Source organism: Brassica rapa, chromosome A02 (assembly GCF_000309985.2).
Source record: "Brassica rapa cultivar Chiifu-401-42 chromosome A02, CAAS_Brap_v3.01, whole genome shotgun sequence".
Lineage (NCBI taxonomy): Eukaryota > Viridiplantae > Streptophyta > Magnoliopsida > Brassicales > Brassicaceae > Brassica > Brassica rapa.
Genome location: NC_024796.2, coordinates 30,662,877 through 30,689,016, shown reverse-complemented (window position 1 = coordinate 30,689,016; position 26,140 = coordinate 30,662,877). Strand labels below are relative to the sequence as shown.

Genomic DNA, 26,140 nt, shown 5'->3' with positions numbered 1-26,140 from the left:
ATGTGGAAGGTCTTTAACATTCATGTTTTTGGTGAAATGCCTGATGTATTCAAGATTGGATTCATGATGGTGACGATTAATGCCATCATCTGTGGAGTAGCTGGAATATTCTGGTGGAAGTTTTTGAGTCTCTAATAAGAGCATTATTGAACCTACCAGCAGTGCCGTGCGAAGGCTATCAGAGGTCTAGGGCAAAAATAATTTATTTTATATCAAATATGCGTATTAATTTTTTTAAATACGAACCAGAAAATAAATTATTTTTTTTTATCTTATATTTTAAAATTATTTTTAAAAAAAATTAATCTTATGAAAATTAATGGCAAAAGTTATATTTTGGTCACAACTGAAAATTGTATATACAAACTCAAATTATATGTAGGAAAATGTTTTCGATATTCAAAATAAAAAATATACAATGAAATTAATATTCACAACAACTAAGCAGAAATAGTTATATTATTGAAAAGTATTAAGAGATAATTATAGTTTTTATCATATTATCATATATTGATTATATGATTTATGAATATGGAGACCCCAAAATGTACTAATGTGAGAGGAGACATGGAGCTAATGCCTCAAAATTGATAAGGTGAGCACGGCTCTGCTTACCAGAAAATGTTTTTTGAAGCTTGCAAAGATGGTACCGAGTGTTTTTGTTCTCCTTTTACTATACTTGATATGAAAATATGTCGTTTACCTTAGAGAATCAAACAATCTTTCTCACACAAATATACAAAGAGTTCTGTAGAGAAAGTGAAGTAACAAGATGCAGTGTTGATTGGGGGGGGGGGGGGTGTTAAAAGAAAAAACTATGGGGACAGAAATAGATAAGTGAGGAACATGAAGGTCTAACTTAACAATAATAACTCAAAAGTAAGTTTCTCCACAGACATCACTATCATATGTGTCGTTCGGACATGGTGATAGATTCGTCTGTACTTGTAAACGGAGAAACTATAAAATAAATAGATATTAAAAAGTAATAAACTCAATCTCCCTCGGAGAGAACTGAGAATTAACAGTACAACGATGGAGAGTTTCGCTCTCCGTACTCTCTCAACCACCACCGCTTCTTCACCACTCTCTTATCTCTCTCTCCGCCGTTCATCTTCAAGATCATTATCACTTCCTCACCCTTCGATCTCCCTTTACACCTCACCCCCAACCGTCCGATCACTCTCCATATCCTCTCCTCGACTCACTCTCCGCGCCACTGCTTCTTCCCCCTCGTCCTCGCCGGAGATACAGAACAATCCTCAATCTTCTCCACCACAGCCTCCGCAAGGAGCTAAGCTGATACCTCTCGCAGTCTCCATCTCAATAGGCCTCATCGTCAGATTCCTAATCCCTAGACCCGAACAAGTGACGCCACAAGGATGGCAACTCCTCTCAGTCTTCCTCTTCACCATCTCGGGCCTCGTCCTCGGCCCACTCCCCGTCGGGGCATGGGCCTTCATCGGCCTAACCGCTTCGATCGTCACCAGAACGCTTTCTTTCTCAACCGCTTTCGCCGCTTTCACCAACGAGCTCATCTGGCTTATCGCGATCTCCTTCTTCTTCGCTCGCGGGTTCATTAAAACGGGTCTCGGCGACAGGATCGCTACCTACTTCGTGAAGTGGCTAGGGAGAAGCACTCTTGGTCTATCGTACGGTCTCGTGTTGTGTGAAACGTTTATGGGTTTGATCATGCCGTCTACGATGGCTAGAGCCGGTGGGGTTTTCTTGCCGGTGATTAAATCGTTGTCTCTCTCCGCCGGGAGTAAACCTGGTGACTCGTCTTCGAGAAGGCTTGGTGCTTTTCTGATTCAGACACAACTGCAGGTAAAATCTAGTGCTGGGCATTCGGGTTTTTGGTTCAGGTCAATTCGGGTTATTCGGTTTTCAGCTTATTTGGTTGAGTGGTGAGGACCCGTTTAAGAACCGGACATTTTCCGGATATATTCCGGTCAAGTTTCTATTTTCTTATAAGACTCGAAGGGGAAATCAAATTAGAACAATTCGAGTTTGGTTCGGGTTTAAAGTCTAGATATCCTAAAAACCCGATCGGAGAAACCAAAAAATATTTGGTAATTCGGGTAGTTAGGGCTTTTTAGATTTTTTATTAGTTATTTTAATAGATATTAAAAATAAAATAATTAATTTTTTTATATTAGAATATTCAGGTATCCGTTTGATTCTCAGATCGTTTTTTTTATTTTCGATTCGGTTTTGGTTTTTTGGATGTAAAAAATAGGAACCACTCAGGTTTTTGTAATTTTCGGTTTGTCAAGGCTTGTTGGTTCAATTCCCATTTGGTTTTTGGGTTTCGAATAGTACGCCGAGTACTACTAAAATGATAAAATCTATGTCTCTCTCTTGATGACTTTAACTAATGAGGTTTGTGTTACTCTGTGACAGTGTGCAGGGACTTCTGGTGCGCTTCTCCTCACATCAGCCGCACAAAACTTGCTATGTCTGAAACTAGCTAGAGAAGTTGGTGTGGTGCTCTCAAACCCATGGGTCTCTTGGTTTAAAGCCGCGAGTGTTCCCGCCTTTGCATCACTTCTTTGTACACCTCTCATCATCTACAAGCTTTACCCTCCTGAGCTTAAACACACACCGGAAGCTCCTGCTGCTGCCGCAAAGAAGCTCGAACGGTTAGGTCCCATCACGAAAAACGAATGGATCATGCTCGGTGCAATGGCCTTCACCGTCTCTCTTTGGGTTTTCGGAGAAGCAATAGGAGTATCAAGTGTTGTCTCCGCGATGATTGGTCTATCAACGTTACTAGTATTGGGAGTTATAAACTGGAATGATTGTCTAAGCGACAAATCGGCTTGGGACTCGCTAACTTGGTTTGCGGTTTTGATCGGTATGGCTGGACAACTAACGAACCTTGGGGTCGTTGCTTGGATGTCGGATTGTGTGGCTAAACTGCTGCAGACACTCTCCTTGACTTGGCCTGCTTCGTTTGTTATCCTCCAGGCTTCTTATCTCCTGCTGCATTACGTGTTCGCAAGCCAAACGGCTCATGCAGGTGCTCTCTATCCAGCTTTCTTGGCCATGCAGATAGCTGCTGGTGTTCCCGGGGTTTTAGCGGCTCTTTGTTTGGCCTTTAATAACAATCTTTCTGGTGCGTTGGCTCATTATAGTAGTGGACCAGCTGCTTTATACTATGGAGGTTTGTTCTCTTTCTCTTGTCTCATTTTTTTTCTTACTCAATGAACATTTATATAGTATTCCCTTATTATTTTGTTTTTTTTTGTTTGGATTCGCAGCTGGCTACGTAGATCTGAAAGACATGTTTAGGCTAGGGTTCGTGATGGCTCTATTACAAGCAGTCATTTGGGGATCTGTTGGATCTTTATGGTGGAAGTTCTTGGGTCTCTACTAGAAGAAGCCAGACTACATTGTACGGATATATCTTGTTGTTAATCCAAATTTAACTGAAGTTTAGCAATTACATAAGTGATGTCCAAAAAAACAAAAAGAAAGCAATAACATAAGTACATAACCGAACTGTAATTTTATATATTCGTCACCCAACTTCTTCATTCACATTTCTACTAAACCGAATAGACAAACACACTGAACAATGAAGCTAGGCCAAAGATTCTATATATCTCGAGCGTTGCAGCTTCTACGTATCATCTCCTGAACAAAATTCAACGCAATAAATCTAAAATCAAGAATAAAAAGAACCAAACAAATATAGAATTTGTTTAGAAATTTTAAAACAACACTAAATATATATAGACCATTACCGAAAAACACAATATTATCGTAGATGTTAACACATAGATTTTGAGAAAAATTAAAAAAATATAAAAATGTTATTTTAATGCATAGTTGCATCCTGCACAAACATATGATAAATGTCAAAGAGGTTTGGAACATTTGTTGTCTCCGTTTCTCTAAAGAATAATGATTTTATAGTGGTTAGTCCCCCAATTTAGGGAGTATTATAAAGTTTTACCAAATTAATTGATAAAAAATTAAAACGATGCCCATGTACCATGAAATAGAGTTTAATACACATTAATACAAATATAAAGTGAGTTCAGAAATTTTAAAACAACACTAAAGATCATAGGCTTCAATATATAGACCATTTACCGAAAAACTCAATATTTTCGTAGGGGTTGTTAGCACATATATTTTGAGAAAAATTCAAAAAATATGACAATATTGTTTTTATACATAGTTGCATCCTGCACAACACTAAAGATCATAGGCTTCAATATATAGACCATTTACCGAAAAACTCAATATTTTTGTAGGGGTTAGCACATAAATTTTGAGAAATTTTTTTAAAGATATGACAATATTGTTTTAATTATAGTTTCATCCTGCACAAACATATTATGAATGTCAAAGAGGTTTGGAACCTTTGTTGTCTCCGTTTCTGTAGAGAATAGAGATTTTATCGTGGTTAATCTATCAATTTAGGGAGTATTATGAAGTTTTACTAAATTAATTGATAAAAAATTAAAACGATACCCATGTTCCAAAAAATAGAGTTTAATATACATTAATACAAATATAAAATATGTTAAAAAATTTAAAACAACACTAAAGATCATAAGTTTCAGTATATAGACTATTTACCGAAAACTCAATATTTTCACACATAGATTTTGAAAAAATTCAAAAAATATGAAAATATTGTCTTAATTCATAGTTGAATCCTGAGCACACATGTGATGAATGTCAAAGAGGTTTGGAACCTTTGTTGTCTCCGTTTCTCTAAAAAATAGCGATTTTATTGTGGTTAATCTACAAACTTAGGGAGTATTATGAAGTTTTACTAAATTAATTGATAAAAAATTAAAACAATGCTCATTCACCATGAAAGAGAGTTTAATATACATTAATACAAATATAAAATATGTTTAGAAATTTTAAAACAACACTAAAGATCATAGCTTCAGTATATAGACCATTTACCGAAAAAACTCAATATTTTCGTAGGGGTTAGCACATAGATTTTGAGAATTTTTTTAAAGATATGACAATATTGTTTTAATGCATAGTTTCATCCTGCACAAACATATTATGAATTTCAAAGAGGTTTGGAACCTTTGTTGTCTCCGTTTCTGTAGAGAATAGCGATTTTATCGTGGTTAATCTATCAATTTAGGAAGTATTATGAAGTTTTACTAAATTAATTGATAAAAAACTAAAACGATGCCCATGTTCCATGAAATAGAGTTTAATATACATTAATACAAATATAAATTATGTTAAAAAATTAAAACAACACTAAAGATCATAAGCTTTTAGTATATAGACCATTTACCGAAAACTCAATATTTTCGTAGGGGTTGTTAACACATAGATTTTGAGAAAAATTAAAAAAATATGAAAATATTGTCTTAATTCATAGTAGCATCCTGCGCACACATATGATGAATGTCAAAGAGGTTTGGAACCTTTGTTGTCTCCGTTTCTCTAAAAAATAGCGATTTTATTATGGTTAATCTACAAGCTTATGGAGTATTATGAAGTTTTACTAAATTAATTGATAAAAAATTAGAACAATGCTCATGCACCATGAAAGAGAAATTAATATACATTAATACAAATATAAAATGTGTTTAGAAATTTAAAACAACACTAAAGATCATAGGCTTCAATATATAGACCATTTATCGAAAAACTCAATATTTTCGTAGGGGTTAGCACATAGATTTTGAGAAAATTTCAAACAATATGACAATATTGTTTTAATGCATAGTTGCATCCTGCAGAAACATATGATGAATGTCAAAGAGGTTTGGAACCTTTGTTCTTTCCACTTCTCTAGAGAATAACGATTTTATCGTGGTTAATCTACCAATTTAGGGAGTATTATGAAGTTTTACTAAATTAATTGATAAAAAATAAAAATGATGCCCATGTTCCATGAAATAGAGTTTAATATACATTAATACAAATATAAAATATGTTTAGAAATTTAAAACAACATTAAAGATCATAAGCATTAGTATATAGACCATTTACTGAAAACTCAATATTTTCGTAGGGGTTACACATAGATTTTGAGAAAAATTCAAAAAATATGAAAATATTGTCTTAATTCATAGTTGCATCCAGCGCACACATATGATAAATGTCAAAGAGGTTTGGAATCTTTGTTGTCTCTGTTTCTCTAAAAAATAGCGATTTTATTGTGGTTAATCTACAAGCTTAGGGTGTATTATGAAGTTTTACTAAATTAATTGATAAAAAATTAAAACAATGCTCATGCACCATGAAAGAGAGTTTAATATACATTAATACAAATATAAAATGTGTTTAGAAAATTTAAAACAACACTAAAGATCATAGGCTTCAATATATATACCATTTATCGAAAAACTCAATATTTTCGTAGGGGTTAGCACATGGATTTTGAGAAAATTTCAAACAATATGAAAATATTGTTTTAATGCATAGTTGCATCCTGCACAAACATATGATGAATGTCAAAGAGGTTTGGAACCTTTGTTCTTTCCATTTCTCTAGAGAATAACGATTTTATCGTGGTTAATCTACCAATTTAGGGAGTATTATGAAGTTTTACTAAATTAATTGATAAAAAAATAAAAATGATGCCCATGTTCTATGAAATAGAGTGTAATATACATTAATACAAATATAAAATATGTTTAAAAATTTAAAACAACATTAAAGATCATAAGCATTAGTATATAGACCATTTACTGAAAACTCAATATTTTCGTAGGGGTTACACATAGATTTTGAGAAAAAATAAAAAAATATGAAAATATTATTTTAATTCATAGTTGCATCCTGCAAATATATATGATGAGTGTCAAAGAGGTTTGGAACCTTTGTTGTATCCGTTTCTCTAAAGAATAGCGATTTTATTGTGGTTAATCTACCAGTTTAGGGACTAATATGAAGTTTTACTAAATTAATTGATAAGAAATTAAAACAATGCTCATGTACCATGAAAGAGAGTTTAATATAAATTAATACAAATATAAAATGTGTTTAGAAATTTTAAAACAACACTAAAGATCATAGGCTTCAATATATAGACCATTTACCGAAAAACTCAATATTTTCGAAAGGGTTAGCACATAGATTTTGATAAAAAATTTAAAAATATGAAAATATTGTTTTTATGCATAGTTGCAACCTGTAAAAACATATGATGAATGTCAAAGAGGTTTGAAACCTTTGTTCTCTCCGTTTGTGTAGAGAATAGCGATTCTATCGTGGTTAATCTACAAATTTAGGGAGTATTATGAAGTTTTACTAAATTAATTGATAAAAAATTAAAATGATGCCCATGTTCCATGAAATAGAGTTTAATATACATTAATATAAATATAAAATTTGTTTAGAAATTTAAAACAACACTAAGCTTTAGTATATAAACCATTTACCAAAAACGCAATATTTCCGTAGGGACACATAGATTTTGAAACAAATTCAAAAAATATGACAATATTGTTTTAATTCATAGTTGCATCCTGCACCCACATATTATTAAGAGTAATGTCAAAGAGGTTTGGAACCTTTGTTGTCTCCGTTTCTTTAAAGAATAGTGATTTTATTGTGGTTAATCTACCGACTTAGGGAGTATTATGAAGTGTTACTAAATTAATTGATAAAAAATTAAAACAATGTTCGTGTACCATGAAAGAGAGTTTAATATAAATTAATACAAATATAAAATGTGTTTAGAAATTTTAAAACAACACTAAAGATCATAGGCTTCAATTTATAGACCATTTACCGAAAAAACTCAATATTTTCGTAGGAGTTAGCACATACATTTTGATAAAAATTTTAAAAATATGAAAATATTGTTTTAATGCATAGTTGCATCCTGCACAAACATATGATGAATGTCAAAGAGGTTTGTAACCTTTGTTGTCTCCGTTTCTGTAGAGAATAACAATTCTATCGTGGTTAATCTACCGGCTTAGGGAGTATTATGAAGTTTTACTACATTAATTGATAAAAAATTAAAATAATGCTCATGTACCATGAAAGAAAGTTTAATATATATTAATACAAATATAAAATGTGTTTAGAAAATTTAAAACAACAATAAAGATCATAGGCTTCAATATATAGACCATTTATCGAAATACTCAACATTTTCGTAGGGGTTAGCACATAGATTTTGAGAAAATTTCAAAAATATGACAATATTGTTTTAATGCATAGTTGCATCCTGCACAAACATATGATGAATGTCAAAGAGGTTTGGAACCTTTGTTGTCCCCATTTCTGTAGAGAATAGCAATTTTATCGTGGTTAATCTACCAATTTAGGGAGTAATATGAAGTTTTACTAAATTAATTGATAAAAAATAAAAACGATGCCTATGTTCCATGAAATAGAGTTTAATATACATTAATACAAATATAAAATATGTTTAGAAATTTAAAATAACATTAAAGATCATAAGCTTTAGTATATAGACCATTTACCGAAAACTCAATATTTTTGTAGGGGTTACACATAGATTTTGAGAAAAATTCAAAAAATATGATAATATTGTTTTAATTCATAGTTGCATCCTGCGCACATATATGATGAGTGTCAAAGAGGTTTGGAACCTTTGTTGTATCCGTTTCTCTAAAGAATAGCGATTTTATTGTGGTTAATCTACCAGTTTAGGGACTATTATGAAGTTTTACTAAATTAATTGATAAGAAATTAAACAATGCTCATGTACCATGAAAGAGAGTTTAATATAAATAATACAAATATAAAATGTGTTTAGAAATTTTAAAACAACACTAAAGATCAAAGGCTTCAATACATAGACCATTTACCGAAAAACTTAATATTTTCGTAAGGGTTAGCACATAGATTTTGATAAAGAAAATTTAAAATATGAAAATATTGTTTTTATGCATAGTTTCAACCTGCACAAAATATGATGAATGTCAAAGAGGTTTGGAACCTTTGTTCTCTCTGTTTGTGTAGAGCATAGCGATTCTATCGTGGTTAATCTACCAAATTAGGGAGTATTATGAAGTTTTATTAAATTAATTGATAAAAAATTTAAACGATGCCCATGTTCCATGAAATAGAGTTTAATATACATTAATACAAATATAAAATATGTTTAGAAATTTAAAACAACACTAAAGATCATAAACTTCAGTATATAGACCATTTACCGAAAACTCAGTATATAGATTTAGAGAAAATTTCAAAAAATATGACAATATTGTTTTAATTCATAGTTGCATCCTGCGCACACATATGATGAATGTCAAAGAGGTTTGGAACCTTTGTTGTCTCCGTTTCTCTAAAGAATAGTGATTTTATTGTGGTTAATCTACAAGCTTAGGGAGTATTATGAAGTTTTACTAAATTAATTGATAAAAAATTAAAACAATACTCATGCACTATGAAAGAGAGTTTAATATACATTAATACAAATATAAAATGTGTTTAGAAAATTTAAAACAACACTAAAGATCATAGGCTTCAATATACAGACCATTTATCGAAAAACTCAATATTTTCGTAAAGGTTAGCACATAGATTTTGAGAAAAATTCAAAAAATATGACAATATTTTTTTAATTCATAGTTGCATCCTGCACACACATATGATGAATGTCAAAGAGGTTTGGAACCGTTGTTGTCTCCGTTTCTCTATAGAATAGCGATTTTATCGTGGTTAATCTATTAATTTAGGGAGTATTATGAATTTTTACTAAATTAATTGATAAAAAATTAAAACGATGCCCATGTTCCATGAAATAGAGTTTAATATACATTAATACAAATATAAAATCTGTTTAGAAATTTAAAACAACACTAAATATCATAAGCTTCAGTATATAGACCATTTACCGAAAACTCAATATTTTCGTAGGGGTTAACACATAGATTTTGAGAAAAATTCAAAAAATATTTCAATATTGTTTTAATTCATAGTTGCATCCTGCACACATATATGATGAGTGACAAAGAGGTTTGGAGCCTTTGTTGTATCCGTTTCTCTAAAGGATAGCGATTTTATTGTGGTTAATCTACCAGTTTAGGGACTATTATGAAGTTTTACTAAATTAATTGATAAAAAATTAAAACAATGCTGATATGCCATGAAAGAGAGTTTAATATAAATTAATACAAATATAAAATGTGTTTAGAAATTTTAAAACAACACTAAAGATCATAGACTTTAATATATAAACCATTTACCGAAAAACACAATATTTTCAAAGGGGTTAAAACGTAGATTTTGAAAAAAAATAAAAAAATATGACAACATTGTTTTAATGCATAGTTGCATCCTGCACAAACATATGATGAATGTCAAAGAGGTTTGGAACCTTTGTTCTCTCCATTTCTGTAGGGAATAGCGATTTTATCGTGGTTAATCTACCAATTTAGGGAGTATTATGAAGTTTTACTAAATTAACTGATAAAAAATTAAAACGATGTCCATGTTCCATGAAATAGGGTTTAATATACATTAATACAAATATAAAATATGTTTAGAAATTTAAAACAACACTAAAGATCATAAGCTTTAGTATATAGACTATTTACCGAAAACGCAATATTTTTGTAGGGGTTAACACATAGATTTTGAGAAAAATTCAAAAAATATGACAATATTGTTTTAATTCATAGTTTCGTCCTGCAGACACATATGATGAATGTCAAAGAGGTTTGGAACCTTTGTTGTCTCCGTTTCCCTAATGAATAGCGATTTAATCATGGTTAATCTATCAATTTAGGGAGTATTATGAAGTTTTACTAAATTAATTGATAATAAATTAAAGCAATGCTCATGTACCATGAAAGAGAGTTTAATATAAATTAATACAAATATAAAATGTGTTTAGAAATTTTAAAACAAGACTAAAGATCATAGGCTTTAATATATATACCATTTACCGAAAAACTCAATATTTTCGTAGGGGTTAGCACATAGATTTTGATAAAAAATTTAAAAATATGAAAATAATGTTTTAATGCATATTTGGATCATGCCCAAACTTATGATGAATGTCAAAGAGGCTTGGAACCTTTGTTGTCTCTGTTTCTCTAAAGAATAGCGATTTTATTGTGGTTAATCTAGCTGTTTAGGGAGTGTTATGAAATTTTACTAAATTAATTGATAAAAAATTAAAACGATGCCCATGTTCCATGAAGGAGAGTTTAATATACATTAATACAAATATAAAATGTGTTTAGAAATTTTAAAACAACACTAAAGATCATAAGCTTCAGTATATAAACCATTTACCGGAAATTTAATATTTTTGTAGGGATTAACACATAGATTTTGAGAAAAATTTAAAAAATATGACAATATTGTTTTAATTCATAGTTGCATCCTGCACACACATATGGTGAATGTTAAAGAGGTTTGGAACCTTAGTTGTCTCCGTTTCTCTAAAGAATAGCGATTTTATTATGGTTAATCTACCGACTTATGGAGTATTATGAAGTTTTACTAAATTAATTGATAAAAATTTAAAACAATGCTCATGTACCATGAAAGAGAGTTTAATATAAATTAATACAAATATAAAATGTATTTAGAAATTTTAAAACAACACTAAAAATCATTGGCTTCAATATATAGACCATTTACCGAAAAACTCAATATTTTCGTAGGGGTTAGCACATAGATTTTGATAAAAAAATTTAAAAATATGAAAATATTGTTTTAATGCATATTTGGATCATGCCCAAACTTATGATGAATGTCAAAGAGGCTTGGAACCTTTGTTGTCTCTGTTTCTCTAAAGAATAGCGATTTTATTGTGGTTAATCTACCTGTTTAGAGAGTGTTATGAAATTTTACTAAATTAATTGATAAAAAATTAAAACGATGCCCATGTTCAATGAAAGAGAGTTTAATATATATTAATACAAATGTAAAATGTGTTTAGAAATTTTAAAACAACACTAAAGATCATAAGCTTAAATATATGGACGATTTACCGAAAAACTCAATATTTTCGTAGGGGTTAGCACATAAATTTGGATAAAAAATTTAAAATATGAAAATATTGTTTTAACGCATAGTTGCATGCTGCACAAACATATGATGAATGTCAAAGAGGTTTGGAACCTTTGTTATCTTCGTTTCTGTAGAAAATAGCAATTCTATCGTGGTTAATCTACCAATTTATGGAGTATTATGAAGTTTTACTAAATTAATTGATAAAAATTAAAACGATGCCCATGTTCCATGAAATAGAGTTTAATATACATTAATCCAATATAAAATTTGTTTAGAAATTTTAAAATAAAACGAAAGATCATAAGCTTCAGTATATAAACCATTTACCAAAAATTTAATATTTTCGTAGGGGACACATAGATTTTGAGAAAAATTCAAAAAATATGAAAATATTGTTTTAATTGATATTTGCATCTTGCACACATATATGATGAATTTCAAAGAGGTTTGGAACCTTTGTTGTCTCTGTTTCTCTAAGGAATAGCAATTTTATTGTGGTTAATCTACCGGTTTAGGGAGTATTAAGAAGTTTTACTAAATTAATTGATAAAAAAATTAAAACAATGCTCATGTACCATGAAAGAAAATTTAATATAAATTAATACAAATAAAAAATATGTTTAGAAATTTAAAACAACACTAAAAATCATAAGCTTTAGTATATAGACCATTTACCCAAAACTCAATATTTTCGTAGGGGTTAACACATAGATTTTGAGAAAAATTCAAAAAATATGACAATATTGCTTTAATTCATATTTGCATCCTGCACACATATATGATGAATTTCAAAGAGGTTTGGAACCTTAGTTGTCTCTGTTTCTCTAAGGAATAGCAATTTTATTGTGGTTAATCTACCGGTTTAGGGAGTATTAAGAAGTTTTACTAAATTAATTGATAAAAAAATTAAAACAATGCTCATGTACCATGAAAGAAAATTTAATATAAATTAATACAAATAAAAAATATGTTTAGAAATTTAAAACAACACTAAAAATCATAAGCTTTAGTATATAGACCATTTACCCAAAACTCAATATTTTCGTAGGGGTTAACACATAGATTTTGAGAAAAATTCAAAAAATATGACAATATTGCTTTAATTCATATTTGCATCCTGCACACATATATGATGAATTTCAAAGAGGTTTGGAACCTTAGTTGTCTCTGTTTCTCTAAAGAATAGCGATTTTATTGTGGTTAATCTACCTGTTTAGGGAGTGTTATGAAGGTTTTCTAATTTAATTGATAAAAAAATAAAATGATGCTCATGTACCATGAAATAGAGTTTAATACACATTAATACAAATATAGAATGTGTTTAGAATTTTTAAAACAACACTAAAGATCATTGGCTTCAGTATATAGAGCATTTACAGAAAAAATTAATATTTTCGTAGGGGTTAACACATAGATTTTGAGAAAAATTCAAAAAATATGACAATATTGCTTTAATTCATAGTTGCATCCTGCACACATATATTATCAATGTCAAAGAGGTTTGGAACCTTTGTTGTCTCCGTTTCTCCAAAGAATAACAATTTTATTGTGGTTAATCTACCAATTTAGTGAGTATTATGAAATTTACAAAGTTAATTGATAAAAAATTAAAACGATGTCCATGTTCCATGAAATAGAGTTTAATATACATTAATACAAATATAAAATATGTTTAGAAATTTAAAACAACACTAAAGATCATAAGCTTCAGTATATAGTCCATTACCCAAAACTCAATATTTTCGTAGGGGTTAACACATAGATTTTGAAAAAAAATCAAAAAATATGAAAATATTGTTTTAATTCATAGTTGCATCCTGCACACATATATGATGAATTTCAAAGAGTTTTGGTAACTTTGTTGTCTCCGTTTCTCTAAAGATTAGCGATTTTATTGTGGTTAATCTATTTGTTTAGGGAGTTTTATGAAGTTTTACTAAATTAATTGATAAAATATTAAAACAATGCTTATGTACCATGAAAGAGAGTATAATATAAATTAATACAAATATAAAATATGTTTAGAAATTTTAAAACAACACTCAAGATCATAAGCTTCAATATATGGACGATTTACCGAAAAACTCAATATTTTCGTAGGGGTTAGCACATAGATTTGGATAAAAAAATTAAAAATATGAAAATATTGTTTTAATGCATAGTTGCATCCTGCACAAACATATGATGAATGTCAAAGAGGTTTGGAACCTTTGTTCTCTCTATTTTTGTAAGGAATAGCGCTTTTATCATGGTTAATCTACCAATTTAGGGAGTATTATGAAGTTTTACAAAATTAACTGATAAAAAAATTAAAATGATGTCCATGTTCCATGAAATAGGGTTTAATATACATTAATACAAATATAAAATATGTTTAGAAATTTAAAACAACACTAAAGATCATAAGCTGTAGTATATAGTCCATTTACCCAAAACTCAATATTTTCATAGGGGTTAACACATAGATTTTGAGAAAAATTCAAAAAATATGAAAATATTGTTTTAATTCATAGTTGCATCCTGCACACATATATGATGAATTTCAAAGAGGTTTGGAACCTTTGTTGTCTCCGTTTCTCTAAAGAATAACGATTTTATTGTGGTTAATCTACCTGTTTAATGAGTGTTATGAAGTTTTACTAAATTAATTGATAAAAAAATAAAACAATGCTCATGTACCATGAAAGAGAGCTTAATATAAATTAATACAAATATAAAATGTGTTTAGAAATTTTAAAACAACACTAAAGATCATTGGCTTCAATATATAGACCATTTACCGAAAAACTCAATATTTTCGTAGGGGTTAACACAGATTTTGAGAAAAATTCAAAAAATATGACAATATTGCTTTAATTCATAGTTGCATCCTGTTCACACATATTATAAATGTCAAAGAGGTTTGAAACCTTTGTTTTCTCTGTTTCTCCAAAAAATAACAATTCTATCGTGGTTAATCTACCAATTTAGAGAGTATTATAAAGTTTACAAAATTAATTGATAAAAAATTAAAACGATGCCCATGTTCCATGAAATAGAGTTTAATATACATTAATACAAATATAAAATATGTTTAGAAATTTAAAACAACACTAAAGATCATAAGCTTCAGTATGTATACCATTTACCCAACACTCAATATTTTTGTAGGGGTTAACACATAGATTTTGAGAAAAATTCAAAAAATATGAAAATATTGTTTTAATTCATAGTTGCATCCTGCACACATATATGATGAATTTTAAAGAGGTTTGGAACCTTTTTTGTCTCCGTTTCTCTAAAGAATAGCGATTTTATTGTGGTAAATCTACCTGTTTAGGGAGTGTTATGAAGGTTTTCTAATTTAATTGATAAAAAAATAAAACGATTCTCATGTACCATGAAATAGAGTTTAATACACATTAATACAAATATATAATGTGTTTAGAAATTTTAAAACAACACTAAAGATCATTGGCTTCAGTATATAGAGCATTTACCGAAAAACTCAATATTTTCGTAGGGGTTAGCACATAGATTTTGAGAAAAATTCAAAAAATATGACAATATTTCTTTAATTCATAATTGTATCCTGCACACAAATATTATGAATGTGAAAGAGGTTTGGAACCTTTGTTGTCTCCGTTTCTCCAAAGAATAACAATTCTATTGTGGTTAATCTACCAATTTAGGGAGTATTATGAATTTTACAAAATTAATTTATAAAAAATTAAAACGATGCCCATGTTCCATGAAATAGAGTTTAATATACATTAATGCAAATAGAAAATATGTTTAGAAATTTAAAACAAAACTAAAGATCATAAGCTTCAGTATATAGACCATTTACCCAAAACTCAATATTTTCGTAGGGGTTAACACATAGATTTTGAGAAAAATTCAAAAATATAAAAATATTGCTTTAATTCATAGTTGTATCCTGCACACATATATGATGAATTTCAAAGAGGTTTGGAACCATTGTTGTCTCCGTTTCTCTAAAGAATAGCGATTTTATTGTGGTTAAACTACATGTTTATGGAGTGTTATGAAGTTTTACTAAATTTATTGATAAAATATTAAAACAATGCCCATTTTCCATGAAATAGAGTTTAATATAAATTAATACAAATATAAAATGTGTTTAGAAATTTTAAAACAACACTAAAGATCATAAGCTTCAATATAAGGACGATTTACCGAAAAACTCAATATTTTCGTAGGGGTTAGCACATAGATTTGGATAAAAAATTTAAAAATATGAAAATATTGTTTTAATGCATAGTTGCATCCTGCACAAACATATGATGAATGTCAAAGAGGTTTGGAAATTTTGTTCTCTCCATTTTTGTAGGGAATAGCGATTTTATCGTGGTTAATCTACCAATTTAGGGAGTATTATGAAGTTTTACAAAATTAACTGATAAAAAAATTAAAATGATGTCCATGTTCCATGAAATAGGGTTTAATATACATTAATACAAATATAAAATATGTTTAGAAATTTAAAACAACACTAAAGATCATAAGCTGTAGTATATAGTCCATTTACCCAAAACTCAATATTTTCGTAGGGGTTAACACATAGATTTTGAGAAAAATTCAAAAAATATGAAAATATTGTTTTAATTCATAGTTGCATCCTGCACACATATATGATGAATTTCAAAGAGGTTTGGAACCTTTGTTGTCTCCGTTTCTCTAAAGAATAACGATTTTATTGTGGTTAATCTACCTGTTTAATGAGTGTTATGAAGTTTTACAAATTAATTGATAAAAAATTAAAACAATGCTCATGTACCATGAAAGAGAGCTTAATATAAATTAATACAAATATAAAATGTGTTTAGAAATTTTAAAACAACACTAAAGATCATTGGCTTCAATATATAGACCATTTACCGAAAAACTCAATATTTTCGTAGGGGGGGACAGAGAAACAACAGTTGATGAAAGGTGGGATTGAACACACTAGAAAGGATGTTTCTCGTTGGGGTTGAACCAACTCTCAGGCCAAGAGAACATACCTCGCCTAATAGACTGGAGGAGGTGTCCCGTACCCTTAGAATCGTCTAATAAAAAAAAATGTGCTTACCTTCATGAGAGCTGACATTACTTCTTTTAATATCGATGCCTTAGTCAGGCTAACTATATGCGATGCGTCAAACATAAAATGAAATTCATCCTACCGAAACCAGAGAAAAGAGGATCTCCGGAGCTTAACCATCGAATCGGGAAAGCACTCTTTCCAGCTTAAAACAGAGCACAGAAAGGACACTCAAAGCAGGTTAACACATAGATTTTGAGAAAAATTCAAAAAATATGACAATATTGCTTTAATTCATAGTTGCATCCTGTTCACACATATTATGAATGTCAAAGAGGTTTGAAACCTTTGTTTTCTCTGTTTCTCCAAAAAATAGAGTTTAATATACATTAATACAAATATGAAATATGTTTAGAAATTTAAAACAACACTAAAGATCATAAGCTTCAGTATGTATACCATTTACCCAACACTCAATATTTTCGTAGGGGTTAACACATAGATTTTGAGAAAAATTCAAAAAATATGAAAATATTGTTTTAATTCATAGTTGCATCCTGCACACATATATGATGAATTTCAAAGAGGTTTGGAACCTTTGTTGTCTCCGTTTCTCTAAAGAATAGCGATTTTATTGTGGTTAATCTACCTGTTTAGGGAGTGTTATGAAGGTTTTCTAATTTAATTGATAAAAAAATAAAACGATTCTCATGTACCATGAAATAGAGTTTAATACACATTAATACAAATATATAATGTGTTTAGAAATTTTAATACAACACTAAAGATCATTGGCTTCAGTATATAGAGCATTTACCGAAAAACTCAATATTTTCGTAGGGGTTAGCACATAGATTTTCAGAAAAATTCAAAAAATATGACAATATTTCTTTAATTCATAGTTGTATCCTGCACACAAATATTATGAATGTGAAAGAGGTTTGGAACCTTTGTTGTCTCCGTTTCTCCAAAGAATAACAATTCTATTGTGGTTAATCTACCAATTTAGGGAGTATTATGAATTTTACAAAATTAATTTATAAAAAATTAAAACGATGCCCATGTTCCATGAAATAGAGTTTAATATACATTAATGCAAATAGAAAATATGTTTAGAAATTTAAAACAAAACTAAAGATCATAAGCTTCAGTATATAGACCATTTACCCAAAACTCAATATTTTCGTAGGGGTTAACACATAGATTTTGAGAAAAATTCAAAAATATAAAAATATTGCTTTAATTCATAGTTGCATCCTGCACACATATATAGTGAATTTCAAAGAGGTTTGGAACCTTTGTTGTCTCCGTTTCTCTAAAGAATAGCGATTTTATTGTGGTTAATCTACCTGTTTAGGGAGTGTTATGAAGTTTTACTAAATTAATTGATAAAAAAATAAAACAATGCTCATGTACCATGAAAGAGAGTTTAATATAAATTAATACAAATATAAAATGTGTTTAGAAATTTTAAAACAATACTAAAGATCATAAACTTCAATATATGGACGATTTACCGAAAAACTCAATATTTTCGTAAGGGTTAGCACATAGATTTGGATAGAAAATTTAAAAATATGAAAATATTGTTTTAATGCATAGTTGCATCCTGCACAAACATATGATGAATGTCAAAGAGGTTTGGAACCTTTATTGTCTCCGTTTCTCCAAAGAATAACAATTCTATCGTGGTTAATCTACCAATTTAGGAAGTATTATGAAGTTTACAAAATTAATTGATAAAAAATTAAAACGATGCTAATGTTCGATAAAATAGAGTTTGATATACATTAATACAAATATAAAATTTGTTTAGAAATTTAAAACAACACTAACGATCATAAGCTTCAGTATATAGACCATTTACCCAAAACTCAATATTTTCGTAGGGGTTAACACATAGATTTTGAGAAAAATTCAAAAAATATGAAAATATTGTTTTAATTCATAGTTGCATCCTGCACACATATATGATGAATTTCAAAGAGGTTAAGAACCTTTGTTGTCTCCGTTTCTCTAAAGAATAGCGATTTTATTGTGGTTAATCTACATGTTTAGGGAGTGTTATGAAGGTTTACTAATTTAATTGATAAAAAAAATAAAATGATGCTCATGTACCATGAAATAGAGTTTAATACACATTAATACAAATATAGAATGTGTTTAGAAATTTTAAAACAACACTAAAGATCATTGGCTTCAGTATATAGAGCATTTACAGAAAAACTCAATATTTTCGTAGGGAACACATAGATTTTGAGAAAAATTCAAATAATATGACAATATTGTTTTAATTCATAGTTGCATCCTGCACACACATATTATCAATGTCAAAGAGGTTTGGAACTTTTTTTGTATCCGTTTTTCCAAAGAATAACAATTCTATTGTGGTTAATCTACCAATTTAGGGAGTATTATGAAATTTACAAAATTAATTGATAAAAAATTAAAACGATGCCCATGTTCCATGAAATAGAGTTTAATATACATTAATACAAATATAAAATATGTTTAGAAATTTAAAACAACACTAAAGATCATAATCTTCAGTATATAGACCATTTACCCAAAACTCATTATTTTCGTAGGGGTTAACACATAGATTTTGAAAAAAAATCAAAAAATATTGTTTTAATTCATAGTTGTATCCTGCACACATATATGATGAATTTCAAAGAGGTTTGGAACCTTTGTTGTCTCCGTTTCTCTAAAGAATAGCGATTTTATTGTGGTTAAACTACATGTTTATGGAGTGTTATGAAGTTTTACTAAATTTATTGATAAAATATTAAAACAATGTCCATTTTCCATGAAATAGAGTTTAATATAAATTAATACAAATATAAAATGTGTTTAGAAATTTTAAAACAACACTAAAGATCATAAGCTTCAATATAAGGACGATTTACCGAAAAACTCAATATTTTCATATGGGTTAGCACATAGATTTAGATAAAAAATTTAGAAATATAAAAATATTGTTTTAATACATAGTTGCATCCTGCACAAACATATGATAAATGTCGAAGAGGTTTAGAACCCACTGACCATCGTGTTTGAGGTTTAGCATCCTAAACAATGTTTTCCTCGTTTTCTGATCATTTCCTTCCCTCTTTTTTTCTGATAATTTCTTTTTCCTTTATAACATATATAATTATATTCTTTTTTTTTTGTCATCATATAATTATGTTCTTATATCATTTTTAAAAACTTCTCAATTTCTCCGTATCCTAAAACTACATACAATATAAATAATTTTGTTCCACAGAACCTCTGACACAATGAATTCTGGTGTTATTACAGACCTTATCTTTGTTAACTTAGTTTTAATCATAGTCATACAATGATACAAATAATGAGGGATCTGTAAAAGCAAAACACAATTGCGAGGAAGCATTTTAAGCACACTATGGCTGACATGAAAAAAAAGTAGGAAGAAACGAGTATTTTATTAAGCAATCGATTTGGTCTCTTTGGCCCCAACATCACCGAGAGCAATTTATATTTTATACTCATCTTTCTTTGTAGTGTTATCTACTTTTATCATCGAATTTAATATAAACAATAAAATTATGATTATCTTATACTACCCACTAATATAAAAGCTAGATGCCTTTAAATGTATAAAATTTGTATTATAAGCTTCAATCATTATAGTTCATTATCTTTAATAAGTGCATTAACTTTTATAAAAAGCAGTAGAAACAAAATCATTTTTTTTGTCAACAGAAACAAAATCATTTTATTTTATACTATTCATATATCTTCACATTCAAGAAACATAATTTACACGTCACAACAAAACGACAAAAGCAAAGACTCTTATCCACAGTCCAAACCCGAAAGCATATATTATACAAGCGCGAGTTACAACTTGTTTTGACTATAGATGTCATCTAGATCTCCTCATTCCTTCCAGAACATGACACGTGTCATACTCACATCCCTTGGATCAAACCAGAGTCTTGCAAGTCGACGTCTGTGGATCCCACATCGCCGGCAATAGATATTTCCTCCCGGCGAGTCCACGAGCGTTGTAACTAGACCCGGTAGTTTTGTCAACCAGCACTAGACCCGCGTAACCCGGGTAAGAACCCGACCCGAACATGCCGGTACAAGCGGAGACAGCTTCAAGTGGAGCAGTTGGTGGGCCCTGGTAATACCCGTTCTTAAACGGATTCGTGACGGTGTTAGCTAGAAGCGTAGCCAGGTTTATAATCATCCCGTCGACTCCAACGTCACCGTTAGGCGCAACTAACGGCGGCCCTTGTGGGCCGTAAATGGGCTGGTGAAACGGCCACGCGCAGTACCCTGGGCACATCGTCTCGGCGTTTCCGACCCAGACGTAAGCCTCGCCGTTAGCCGCGCGGCGCGAAGTCGAGACGGACGATCCGTGGGACCCGCACCGGTTCATACAGAACCCCTCGACGGAAACGTCTTTCGCCGTTAAGACGACGGTTATCGAACGGAGACCGCCGTTAAGTTTGGTGGATAGAGCACGGAGGTTAGGATTCTTGAGAGATTTTCCGAGGGGGTAGTTCTCGAGGAGGAGCTGTTTCCCGACGACGAGAGTCGAAGCTCCGCCTTTGTATTTCTCCGTCGTCTTCCACCACGAGGCGACGGAGGGAGCGGCGGAGGTTGTGGCTTCTTTGGAGTTGAGCGAGCGGATGAAGTCGACGATCACGGACCGTTGGGTGGGAGTGAACTTCCCGTACCAAACGAGATTGACGTTGATGTTTCCTTTCAAGAGAGCGCCGTTGTGGTATTTCAGAACAAGCGGCTGCTCCTTGACCAACGCGGCGGAGGAGATCCCGGCGAGGGCGGTGAGGACGGTGAGGAAAAAGGCAAAACGGTAATTATAAGCCATTTGAGAAGTTGGTTATTGTAAGAGATAGAACAGAGGTTTTATTTGAGGTTTATAGAATGAAGTGTGATACGGAGGTATTTATACCAATGTAGACGAGTGAGACAGCTGTTGTAGCATAGGTGTCACTGTCCGAAAGTGCCACGTGGAATGATTTGAATGGGTGATAGGAGTCTTTGACAGCCTGGAAGGTGCTCAAATGTGACGTGGTAGTCTCCATAACGTGTATTAAATTTAAGTGATGCTTAGCCGATAATTTTGTTATTAGTCTGTTATTTTATAGAAGTTTTAAACTTAAATCTTACGCCATGCGGAGAGACATGCTCGTCCATGCGCATTTGCGTAAAGTTTTAATGAGTATAGACAATGTAATACAATTAAATATGTAAATATATACATATATGAATCTTGAAAAATAAATTAAATTGGATAGGTACATTTCATAGTTTTTTAATTTTCTATGTTCGAGCTGTCGTAGACTCAAAAGTCATAGCTATTAAAACTTTTTTTGAAGTTTATGAATACAAATCGAGTATAGTTTTAATGCAAAAGCCCATTCTAAATTCAAATGCAAGGAACTTAGTATAAAATACAGCTAGCTCAAAAACTAGTATTAAAAGGTGGCTATAAATTACATCAACTAGTTGTTTTAAAAAGTGGATGTAGCTTATCTGATTTTGATACATACATTCATTCAACTTGTATATAGTCAAAAACCAGAGTTTAGATCATGAACTCCTCCTCTGTTCAAAAATAAAAAGATCATGAACTCCTTGTATAAATCAATAGAATTGTGTTGACGAAAAAAAAGTATAAGAAATGGATAAAAACTAAAACTTCTATTTAAAAAATTGCAAAAAAATTATATATCATTATGTTATTTAACCAGCATCAGTCTCATCCACCCTTACCTTTCTATATAATAGTGTTAAGTACAGATGAATTAAAATGAACGAATTCGTATATTATTCACTGGTTTTTCTTTAAGCAAATCATATGCCAACAATTTCTTATGGATCAGCAGCCAACAACTAAGTTTAATATCACTATTAAAAGCTTTAGCTATTTTTCAGTATAATGACATCATTTTTTTGGTAAAAGTATAATGACATCATGGGTCATGGTTTGTATTGGTTCCGAAATTTCAAAGGCTAAAGAAAGAATGGCCGCTTCGTTAAAATGGAAATATTATAAACATGATAATTTGAATCTTCAAATCTGAAATTCTGTCAAGAAAAGTTAAGAAAATATTCACTTAAAGTATAGGTTCCATCGACTTGACCCAAAGACGGGCTTTACGATCTTATACGCAGCAAATACATAGACACCATACTTGTTTGGCTGTACTAGAAGAAGAAGTCATTACGCGTTTCGAAGCCTAGTCAATAATCAAAAAGATTTTTTTTTTTTTTTTTTGAAACACAATCAAAAAGATTAAATCAACTTTTTATTAAAAACAAATGAATATTAGTTCTGTATCTATTTAGGGGAGGTTCCTTTAGAGTTAAAGGGCGCCACTGAATTCAAGAAAGTGACAAGGGATCTGATACCGTGTGGTTATCGTTTTACTTGGGGGAGGTCCCTCCACACGGCTCTACCTTTGGTTTCTGCGGGGACCACCACACGAGCCATACGTATTTACCTACGCACAGTGTATAAAATACTATACAATTGTACAACTATGTAGACTTATAAATAGTTTACGTGTACAAGAAAAATACGGTGCACTTGAGTAAATTAGTCGTGTAGCTGGGGAAAGAAGATATTAGATACGCCTTCACGATGAGTACTGAACCACACCTTTATTACAGTCCATTATTGGCCTTTTACATCATTTTCTTTGGCGTTATCTACTTGTCAGTACTCGAGAGTAACCCAGGGTTAATATGATTCGAGGCAATCCACTTATTAGATCTGCTGAGTGCTACCTCAACGATTTATTTTGACACGTTTAAAATTTTACTCTTGCTGTATGTGAAAAATGAATAGTAAACTGTAGAAGCAACAAATATCAAGTGTATATATATAAATATTAATGGGACTCATAGGATCATGACCACCCTTTATTCATCATTTTGATTTTCCTTCTTCTGATGTCACCATTTGTTTTTTTAGCTTGGCTTATTTCTATTTTAATTGAGTCGAGTGGAAATATCACATATAAGTTAAATTTTGAATAATGATCACTGTTTTGATGGCGTTATAACAAATATTTGAGCGTTTTAAATTTGCGGGTACAAAAAAAGTTGAGCTTAATATATCAGTCAAAACGATTTTTTGGCCGACATGCGGTCCAAATTTACAAGGACCAGTACATTTTCTTATCTCATCATGTCAAGATATCCTGTTTATGTCGCTGGATAAGATAAAATACATCTAACCTATAAACCGGTGTCACGAGTTTTAGATATAATTTCACAGTATTACAATATTTTCATAAAAGGCTAACGAGGAGTGAATGAAAATCACACCACATTTAGAGCATGTACAACCCAAAAACCCATTATGAGTATCATAACTAATATTTAATAGTAACTAGAGATTTTTTTCCGCGCTTCGCGCGGATTGTGTCTTATAAATTTATTTTATTTATAATAATATTTGTCAGTCTTTTTCTTTTACATTAACTTCTTGTTTTTCCAATATTAGTTTTTTTTAATTTTAATTTATATGTTTATAATTTTTTATTTTTCTTGTTGTAGATGGAGAATTATATTTTTTATTGATGGTTTTTTGTATGTGACATAAACTTTTTAAAATTTTAAAATAATGTTATATATAGTACGATTAACACATTAAAGAAGAGAAACATATTCATGCACATTTTACACAGGATTTATATGCATAATTTTAAACATTATATATGTATATTTTATAAGTTTGAAACATATAAATGCTTTCTAAAGCTAAATACTTGTTCTGAGTTTACATAACTTATCGAAAGTTTTATCTCTTTTTAAATTCAAATCACAGAAAAAATATCAAAAAGTCAGTATAGATGGGGTTTTTGGGCTTTTAAATCAACACTGAAAAATTACATGAATCAGATAACAACAGTTTTATAAACAACTGGATAAAATTTGACCGAGTCAAAGATTTTCACACAATATGTTCTTTCTTCTTCAAATTGCGAATAGCCTATAGGCACAAGAAAAAAAATCATAATTTTTGTTTTCACTTATATAACATTTTTTCTCCTTTACACACGGAGTTTATTACACTGCTATAAGCAATGGAGAACTCTATTCATATAAGATTCACATCTATGCATTTTGACAAAGAAGAATTTTAGCCATCTTTAGTTTCGGAATGGCCCAACTTCAGTCATATACACTATATTTTCTCTATGATTCAAATCTTACAATTTTAATATATGTGCAGACTTCCATGTGAAAAAGCGTGCACGCCATCTATCATTCAACCTATTAATTTTTCCAAAGTAAACACTATAATCCTCGTTTCGTTAGCACCACAAACTAATCTCTTTGAATCAGTTTACTAAAAAATATGGATACTAATGTCAGAAAATAATATAAACACTATCAACCACAAATATTGGCACAAGACTATTTGGTTCAAGGAACATATTCCACGTAATGCGTTTATATCATGAATGGCTTTGCGGAGAAGACTGCCAACCAAGGATCGCTTGAGGCGTTGGGGGTTAAATGTCTCAGGAACGTGCGTCCTTTGTAATCTGGAAATAGAGACTCACCATCATCTCTTCTTTGAGTGTTTTTTCTCTTGCTTGATATGGGAGCCTTTTGCTGCTGAAGTTTGGATTTCTCCTCCTTACACTCTGTTGCAGCCTGGATCAATCAACCTCGCGTCAACGCAGATGCGCATGCTACTCCAGTCATCAAGTTCTACTTTCAGTCAGCCATCTACCTGCTGTGGAAAGAGCGTAATGCTCGTGTGTTCACAACTGTCTCCTCACCTTCATCAGTCATCCTTGCCTTTCTCGACCGTATGATGCGTGACCGTCTCTTTTCTCACGTGGCAAGTTCTTCTTTCTCCTCTTCTCTACTTCTTTTTATCTTTCTTGTATAAGACTTCCTTAAGGCTTTTTTTACCTTGAGTTGTTGTTGGTTAATTTTGTTTCATTGTTGTAATAAGTTGTTTAAAAACAATAGTGTAACCTTTTAGAAAATAATAATCTTAACATCTTACCAAAAAAAACAACAAATATTGACTTATTTATGTGAATATATATTTTATTTTAAATCATTATAGTGGGACGAAGAAAACACCATAATTTGTACAACAAATTTTCTTAGATTCATCTTATCATATTCACC

At 30.6% G+C, this 26,140-nt stretch overlaps 2 protein-coding genes and 1 long non-coding RNA gene across 3 annotated transcripts; 1 reads left to right on the top strand and 2 right to left on the bottom strand.

Moving 5' to 3' along the window:
* Positions 1–821: 821 nt before the first annotated feature.
* LOC103855235 (dicarboxylate transporter 2.2, chloroplastic) lies at positions 822–3,543 on the top strand. Its single transcript, XM_009132199.3, has 3 exons — positions 822–1,827; positions 2,404–3,166; positions 3,264–3,543. The coding sequence occupies exons 1-3, from the start codon at positions 1,036–1,038 to the stop codon at positions 3,377–3,379; spliced, it is 1,671 nt and encodes a 556-aa protein (XP_009130447.1). The 5' UTR covers positions 822–1,035; the 3' UTR covers positions 3,380–3,543.
* A 2,339-nt stretch (positions 3,544–5,882) lies between these two features.
* LOC117132156 lies at positions 5,883–7,421 on the bottom strand. The gene is made up of 2 exons (XR_004455657.1): positions 7,172–7,421; positions 5,883–6,469 (listed from the first exon to the last, which is right to left on the bottom strand). It is a non-coding gene; the product is annotated as an uncharacterized LOC117132156 (long non-coding RNA).
* A 13,284-nt stretch (positions 7,422–20,705) lies between these two features.
* LOC103855233 (protein EXORDIUM-like 2) lies at positions 20,706–21,911 on the bottom strand. Its single transcript, XM_009132198.3, has one exon. The coding sequence runs from the start codon at positions 21,843–21,845 to the stop codon at positions 20,931–20,933; it is 915 nt and encodes a 304-aa protein (XP_009130446.1). The 5' UTR covers positions 21,846–21,911; the 3' UTR covers positions 20,706–20,930.
* Between the last annotated feature and the right edge of the window lie 4,229 nt (positions 21,912–26,140).

Coding starts and splice junctions, on each gene's coding strand:
- LOC103855233 (XM_009132198.3), bottom strand. CDS start 21,845: ATGGCTTATAATTACCGTTTTGCCTTTTTCCTCACCGTCCTCACCGCC.
- LOC103855235 (XM_009132199.3), top strand. CDS start 1,036: ATGGAGAGTTTCGCTCTCCGTACTCTCTCAACCACCACCGCTTCTTCA. Junction 1,828..2,403: donor TGATTCAGACACAACTGCAG/GTAAAATCTAGT, acceptor ACTCTGTGACAG/TGTGCAGGGACTTCTGGTGC. Junction 3,167..3,263: donor AGCTGCTTTATACTATGGAG/GTTTGTTCTCTT, acceptor TTGGATTCGCAG/CTGGCTACGTAGATCTGAAA.